The 8,439-nt window shown below is 51.3% G+C and overlaps 1 protein-coding gene across 1 annotated transcript; it reads right to left on the bottom strand.

Moving 5' to 3' along the window:
- Positions 1–5,570: 5,570 nt before the first annotated feature.
- On the bottom strand, positions 5,571–6,518 carry SOX2 (SRY-box transcription factor 2; the record flags this gene model as incomplete). The annotated part of the gene is made up of 1 exon (XM_080349597.1): positions 5,571–6,518. One exon carries the CDS (start codon positions 6,516–6,518, stop codon positions 5,571–5,573), a length of 948 nt encoding a protein of 315 aa, XP_080205723.1.
- Positions 6,519–8,439: the final 1,921 nt, after the last annotated feature.

Here is an 8,439-nt window from a genome sequence, read left to right on the forward strand (position 1 = left end):
CGGGGAGAAACTTTCCCGGCCCGGCCCCGCTCCCTGCGCGGCCGCCCCCGGCCGGGACCCCTGAGAACGGGCTCCCCCCGGGGCTGCTGCCGACAGGTCTTCAGCTGTGCGGGCGTCTCCTGCGGGAGAGCCGGGTCGGCGGGGACGGAGCTTCTCGGGCAGCAAGTGTCCGAGCCCGGCTCTCTACCAACCTTGCTAAATTATAATGAAAAATTACAGCTCTTTTCGGCGCGCCCCCTCCCCTGCACGCACAGGCGCACACGGACACAAACACGTACACACACACAGGGCTCAGCCATAGCAAATCCGCTGAGCGCTCCAGAAGCAAAGCTCAAAAACCACTACGGCAAGGTTTGGGGCTTTCCTTTGTTCGCCCTCGCTCTGCCCGCCCGGCACCTGCCAGGGGAGGCAGCTCCGCCGAGCTCCGAAGCGCGGAGCGAAGCCGCCAGCCCGGCCGGGGTGCGGGCGCGTTGTCCGGGCAGAGCCGGATCGGGGTACGGAGCGATGCTGGCCCGGGGTACGGAGCGATGCTGGTCCCGGGTACGGAGAAATGCTCGCCCGTGGTACGGAGCTCTGTCTCCCGCTCCCGCACAGCGAAATGTGCAGCTCCGAGAATTTCCGTCCCTGGGTTCCTTTTCATCTCGCAAGTGAAAAAGCCCCCACACTCAGTCCAGCGCTGTACATCCTCGCCAAGCGAATTGATTCCTCAAGAGCAAAATAGTACCAAACCTTGCAATTCCTTGTGCCATCGTCAGGAAAAAAAAAAAAAAAAAAAAACTGGTTTTAATTACCAAAACTAAAATAGCGGTGGTGCTAACTAGCAGGCGGTCAAACCGCAATCAAACTTCAATCTCTGAGCAGTTAGCTATAAACTGTCAGCAATTGAAAAGTAAACCTGGTGCACACAAAGGCTCTGTTTAATTTTCTTGTTGTAATGGCTCTAAATGAGGACCCCATCACTATGCAGTTAAGCGGTGTTGCTTGTCCCCCTGAGGCGCTGATCAGTTCTTTTTAATGTGAGAAAACTGGCAGCTCGAAGCCCGTCAATGGAGCTCCCACAACAAAAGTCCTGAAAAGCTGAATGAATTGGGTTTATAATTACTGCTTCCCTCTCCCCCCTTGCAGCTTATCTCTTATTCATTCAACATATATTATTGTCACCTAATCGCACACTCCCAACATTTTTTTTTTTTTAGTATCTACTACTGCGGACATGTTTGTTGTAGAAATTAAACAAAATAATCCTCCCTTCTCTCGCCCCCCCAACACCAAAAATATTGAAACGACAGTGTCAGCCGAAGCTGCCTGGGGACACAGGACACAGTTCTCCTGACATCTGAATGTTAACATATTGCATATATCCTCGGAAATCTCGAACGCACCGGAGCAGGCTTTAGATTTTAATATTTGAGTTAGATCAGGATTTAAATAACTGAAGTGTATCTAATCGCACCTATCAGTAATGAGCCTTTTTCTTTCAGTGGGATCTATATTATATACTACTTAAATTGCCAAGCTATCTACCTCCTATTCGGAGACAGATATGCAGGTCTGCTGCCCGTTGGAGACGAGGAGGAATTATTCTGGAGAGAGAACACGCTGCTGCTGGCACCACCGCCACCCCAGCTGTCCCACATGGCACCAGTAGGCATCTCAAGGAATAAAAATATGTTTTCAGCAGAGAAATGTCCGACGGCAGCCGGCAGCCTGGGGCTGGAGCAGGGGCTGCGGGGCAGAGCGCCTCTCCCCAGGTCCCCCACCGCAAGAAGCTGTCGGTTGCGGAAATCAGTACAGCTATTACAACCAAATCTACTAACAGTCTAAATAATTAATTGAACCATTGCTCTTTGACCCTTGGAAAGTCCAGTAGGGACCCGTTTGTAGTAATAATACCCCCGAATGAGCCCTTGTCAAATATTCATTTAGTGGTTAATGTGAGCGATTTCCCCCTGGGACGGTCTGTAATACCAGCTTCCCAGCTTTGGCAAGAAACCCTGTTAATCTACCTCTCCAGTTCCGTAAAATATTTTAACACCCTAGTCCTTAAAAAGCCCTAAAAAAAAAAAAAAAATCACAGGGGAAACTATAATCCTATCCTTGGGTTCATTCCGGCTTTGTGGAAGTTTAGCGAAACGTTACACTGAGCTCTTGGACGGAGCATCACCCTGGCTATAATGCACACAACAATTCAGCAGCGGGAAAACACGGAGAACCCAGAAGGTCTTCAATAACCAGAATGAAAACATATCCATGAGCACTGCTACACATTTCAGCCGCTATAAACGAAAGCCCAGGAAAATGGCTTAAGTGTTATTGAATGTGTTGAATTTAAAAATAGCAGTGGACAAGTAACACTTTAAAAATAAAATCAGCTGTACGTGTAAAATGCTTTGAGTTATCCTCGCTAAACGGATAAATGGATGGATGGATGGATGGATGGATGGATGGATGGATGGATGGATGTAAGGAATCTGTCCAAGAGAGATCAGGTTTCAACTACATATATTCCACATCGTACTCCGAAATCCAAGCTCAAACAAATTCCCCATAAAAAAGTTGCTGAATTCAGTAAGCCTGAATGTGTGGCTTAGTGCCTTTTGTTTAAAGGTATTAGCTCGCCTTCTCTATGCGAATTGTAAAAGGACCAACATTTCCAACTACCCCCCTCGAATATTTTAGTTAGCACTTCAAAAAGGGGCCAGGTTTTATTGCTGTTAATTGGTGAAGATTCGCTTTTAAAAAATGGAGTCGCGATATCGATTGGGCTTTTATTCCTGGTTCTCTTTTCCCAGCGAGGCGAGCGGGAGCGGGGATGTGGGCTCGTTACCACGTGAATAATCCCCTGATGCATTGCAAACGCTCATAGCTCTTAAAAAAATAGAATATTTTACTCGTTGCATTAACGTAAAAGAAACAGAAAAGGCTGGGAATCTGCAAGAATTGCTGTGTTGCCCAAGTACCACGACGGTGCAGAAATAAAAGGGACAAAGGGAGCTAAACTATAAAAACAGGCAGCGAGCAAAACTCTTCATCTCCTAGTCTGGCAATTTTAGTTTTCATCTGGACACCAGGCTTCAAGGATGGAGGCCAAAACTGAGCCTAGGAAATAGCGCTATCAAATAAAAGCCACAACCAGACAGGCAATTTTTTTCCCCTGCCCTCTTCCTCTCTTAGCTAACGTGAAATCCAGTGACCGACAAGTAATACTAGAGACAAAAGCTGAGCAATACTCCATTCTGGGGTGCCCACTTTGTGCCTTGCCTACGCCAACCATCACATCCTTTCCTTACCATGCACAACACACCACTAGCTGAAGGCATGACCAAGATGCATTTACAGTGCCTCAAATTTCGTACCCGTTTTTTCTAATTACTATTATTGTTATTTGCATCTTCCTCACGCGTGTTTCCCAAGGGAAACTGCAGCCGCGTTAACAGCACCAAATGAAGTTTGGGGCTTCAGGGGGAGGAACAGGGGCTGCGGCTGCAGTTGCCCAGCTCTGCTGCCCGCTGCTCCCGACCCTGCCCAGGGGAGACGGGCCCTATAGCGGCCGGAGCGCAGCCGCCGGCGCGCAGCAGCGCGGAGCCGCCTCCTCGGCAACTGCGGTCACAACTGTACAAAGTAGAACTCTACCTGGCACGGATGTCGGATCGCTCTCTCCTCCTATTTGACGGGCGCCACCGCTTCTCTTTGGGGCTTGTGACCGGCTGCAGAGAGTGTCCGAAACGGGGCTACACCGCGCTGGCAATTTAAGAAACAGGATTCAAGAAAGAGCAGTGATAAAGCGTGAAAGTCTCGGGCATTTGTTTGTTTGTTAGCGTTTTGTTGTTTCTTACCTTTGCCCAGCCAAACCTTCCCCGCCCCCAACTCTCACCTCCTCCTGCGCTGCCCAGAAGCCAGGAGAGGAAAGTTTGGAGGAAAGTCCCAAACAAAGGGAGCGGGGAGAGCTCAGCACCCGCCAGCGACGCGGCTGCAGCCCCGGGCCGGCCACGGTGCGGTTCCCAGCCAGGAGCAGCCGGTCCCGCTCCTGCGTGCCCCAGAGGAAGACGGTACCGTTGGGAAAGAGAGAAATCAATTATCTGGATATGCAAACCAGGCGCCACTCGCAGGGCCCTTGGCCGGGCTCCCGCTCCGCGCCCCGCCAGCCCCGGCTCGGCCCTGCCGGAGGCAACAAGTGGTCACAAGCAGCCGAGTCCGAACCCCCCATTGCCCCATCTCACCCGGCTTCCTTGGAAGGGAAGGGATTTGGGAAACGAGCGTCTCACTCCGCAGTCCCGTCCCCCCGAAGCTGGCATAGGCAGTTATTCCGTTAAAGCTATCGTACTTTTTCTATTTATACATATATATACATACATATAAAAATATTCATGCGTTATATATGTTGCTGCATTATTTATCGTACTTGGTTTGCTACCATGATACCTTCTACTGCATTAATGATTAAAAAACCATTTTGCGTTATAAAAATAAATCCAAGACTCAAGCGGAACTTCAGTGTCCATATGTCAAAAATTTATTTATCTCAAACTGTGCATAATGGAGTAAAAACTTAACTTGGATATGTACCTGTTATAAGGATGGTATTAGTTCAAATATATACATGGACTGTCGGCAGACTGATTTCAAATAATACAGAGCCGAATCTTTAAAATACAACTACGGAAAATGAGGAGGAAAAAAAAAAAAACCAAAATAAAATAAAAACAAAACAAAACAAAAACTTAAAATATCATCACAATAAATTTACAGAAATATTACAAACCATAAGAAAATATTTCAAACACAGTAATTTATTTTTTTTTTCCTTTTCTTTTCTTTGAACAGGATGAATTCTGGAAACAAAAGTTATTATAAATTAACAAACGGCGTGTGAACCTGCATGGCAATTTTTGCTTTTTAACAAGAAGTAAAAAACAAACAAAAAAAATTTAGTACAATCTAAACTTTTGCCCTTTTACAGCAAACCAAGCCCATGGTTCGCAAGTACTCACCCTACCTTTTTTGTCTTTTGTACAATTCCTAAAACAATTTAAATGTCCAAATGCTGTAAAATAATTTCCTCTCCTCTCGCAGCTGCTATAAATTCAGCCTTCAAAGCCACAACGCTCCAAGTAGACTCTATTTTTAAAAAATAATTGGCAAATTCGCGAGTTAGGTTTTTTCCTCTCTCTATATTACCAATGGACATTCTGATTGCCATGTTTCTTTTGATAAATACTGTACAAAAGTTGCCTGCAAATATTAAAACATTTTCCTCTTTTCTCTTTGAGTCTAGCTCTAAATATTATTGGTAAAGACTTTTGCAAACTTTCTGCAAAGTTCCTACCGTTTTCACTAGAACTTTTAAAAGTTTTGCGTAGTTGCTTCCCCTCCGAGATCTATACAAGTTCCTTGTCGGTTTAATTTCTGCCCCCTCACCCTATCCCTCCCCACCGCGAGTTTTCTCTGTACAAAAATAGTCCAAAAAAAAAAAAAGAGTCCAGAATTTCTAATAAAAGTGGTTTTTTTGTTGTTTGTTTTGTTTAGTTTTCCTTCCTCCCCTTCCCCCCCTCCCCCCCGGCCCCTTTGTCTTACATATGTGATAGAGGGAGTGTGCCATTAATGGCTGTGCCAGGAACAGGTGCACTCTGGTAGTGTTGGGACATATGAAGTCTGCTTGGGGCAGCTGGTTCTGGTACTTCAGCACCTGGTAGATACATGCTGATCATGTCCCGAAGGTCCCCAGCTTGGCAAGGAGCCCTTGAATGAGACGAGGAAGTGACTACGGGGGGACTGGAGCTGGATTCCGTCTTGACCACCGAGCCCATGGAGCCCAGGGCCATGCCCGGGGTCCCTTGCTGGGAGTAAGACATGCTGTAGGTAGGCGATCCGTTCATGTAAGTCTGCGAGCTGGTCATGGAGTTGTACTGCAGGGCGCTCACGTCGTAGCGGTGCATGGGCTGCATCTGCGCCGCGTTGTGCGCGTTCAAGCCCGGGTGCTGCGGGTAGCCGAGCTGCTCTTGCATCATCCCATAGCCGCCGTTGGTCCAGCCGTTCATGTGCGCGTAACTGTCCATCCTCTGGTTCACCCCAGCTCCCAAGGTGGCCCCAACCCCTACCCCAGTCGTCATGGTATTGGTGCCCGGTGCCAGTAAACCCCCTGGCAACGTGTACTTATCCTTCTTCATGAGGGTCTTGGTTTTCCTCCGGGGTCGGTATTTATAATCCGGGTGCTCCTTCATGTGCAGAGCTCTGAGCCGCTTAGCTTCGTCAATGAAGGGTCTCTTTTCCGCCTCGGATAAAAGTTTCCACTCCGCCCCGAGCCGTTTGCTGATCTCGGAGTTGTGCATCTTCGGGTTCTCCTGGGCCATTTTCCGCCGCTGCCCGCGGGACCACACCATGAACGCGTTCATCGGGCGCTTGACCCGGTCCGGGCTGTTCTTCTGGTTGTTTGCGGCTGAGTTGGAATTGCCTGTGCCTCCCCCCGAAGTTTGCTGGGGGGCGGGAGGTTTCAGCTCGGTTTCCATCATGTTGTACATTCAAACTACTTTTGCCTGGAACCAGCCTTTAGCAGAGAAGCGAGGAGCAGCCGCAGCGAAGTCCCAAGCCGGACTTTTTTTTTTTTTTCCTAGGGAGGGGTAGGAAAGGGGGGAGGGGGACTCCCCAAAACCACACTTGGATCAAGATCAGGATCTTCCTCTTCGCTGATGGATTAATAATGCCAATAACTGCTATTATTACCGCCGGAGCCTTGATTTTAAAAAACTTCTTCCTCCTTTTTCCCTTTTCTCTGTCTGCCGCTCGCTCTCTCTCTCTCTCTCCACCTCAGTCTTAAAGAGCCAGCAAACTACTTTACCCCCTTTTGCAAACACACACACTCTCTCTCTCTGCCTTGACAACTCCTGATACTTTTTTGAACAAGTTAATAGACAACCATCCATGTGATGGGGGCTTGTCAGGGAATAAATGTGTTCGCCCCGGCCAATCAGCGCTCGGCGGCTCCGCCACTGAGGACAAGTCTCTACCCCTGGTTTTGCATGAAACGGGGCGGGGGCTCGGAGCCGCCGGGACGGCTCGGCGGGGGAGGCGGGCCCGGAGGCGGCCCAGGCAGCCACTGGGAAGCCTTTGTATCTCCCCTTCCAGCAACAGGTCACACACGCCTTTTGGAGGAAGTGGGTAAACAGCATTGTTGCTACGTGTGTTTTTTTTTTTTTTAAGTTGCTGTTGGCTTGGGGCTGGGAGAAGCCGGGGGGGAGCGGAGCAAGAACGGCTTCCCCCCGACCCCCGCCCCCTTTGCCAGTGTCCCTGGGGACGGAGGGGCCGCCCGCCTGCGCGGGGCCTCCGATGTGCAAACCGGCCACGTGCGTGGAGCCCCCGAGAACGGGGCGCCCCAGACGGGTCCTGCAGCCGCGCCTTTCCCGGGCCGCCCTTTGCCTGCCGCCGGCGGGAAGCTGAGCTCGCACCGCTCAGCCCAGGAAGAGGCTGTGCCCTTCTCCTGGCCATACACCGGGCCCTGCGCCCTTCCGGCCGCGGCATACAACGCCAAGCCCTTTCCTTCAGCCTTGGAGGATAGGGGCTGTCCAGTGCAACAACGGGTCCCCCAAATGTCCTCCCAGCAGAACAGAATGCGAGGCATGGACCCCCTCTGCAGGGCCCCGGGGCGCGCTCCGTCCCTCTGCTGTCCCCGGGCACGATCGGGCCCAGCAGCATAACGTTACTCCGCGCCCATTGTGCGGGCAGAGGCGGCGCTGGGTGGGCGCGCAGCGCGGGGGGAGCGCGGCCCGGCGCTACAAATAGGTAGTTTTGTTTCTCTTGTTGTCACTACACGGGCCGCACAAAGCCCCGGCTAAGTTTACTTCCACTCTCTTGTTGGGATCTTTGTTGCTAAAACGCACTTGACGACAAAGGAAGGAGGGGAGAGAGGACGCGGAGCGGGAGGTGGGGGGAGCCGCTCGCCGGCGCCGCTCCACGCGCGCCCCCCGCCCCGGGCGCCCCGTCCGCGGTGCCCCGCGCCGCTCCGCGCCTCCCCTACCCCGACAGGGCTGCTCCGCCTTTCGGTCCGATCCTCCTCAGAGCGTTAAGCCGGAGGGGGTGAGGGGCAGCGGGGGACCCCAGTGCGAGGTCCAGGGCTCGGAGCGGGTGGGGGCCGCGGCAGCACCCGGGGCCCCTGCGGGCTCAGCCGCGGCACTGCGGCGCCCCCTACCGGCCCGGCCGCGCCCCGGGCGGGGAGGAGCCGCCGGGAGAGGGACGGGGAGCCGGGGCGGGGGGTGGGGGCTGGGGGGGTGGGAAGGGACCGGGCCATTACACACAACCTAAATAACAATAATAATACTAAAAAACCGCCAGCGAACAAGGATGCATCTTTTTCTGCGTATAGATTATGCAAATAAGTCCTATCGGGTTTAATGTGTTTAATTCGAAAATGTATATATAACCCGTAGATAAGTGATAGGTTAAACT

The sequence above is a fragment of the Nesoenas mayeri genome (genome assembly GCF_963082525.1).
Source record: "Nesoenas mayeri genome assembly, chromosome: 9".
NCBI classification, from domain to species: domain Eukaryota; kingdom Metazoa; phylum Chordata; class Aves; order Columbiformes; family Columbidae; genus Nesoenas; species Nesoenas mayeri.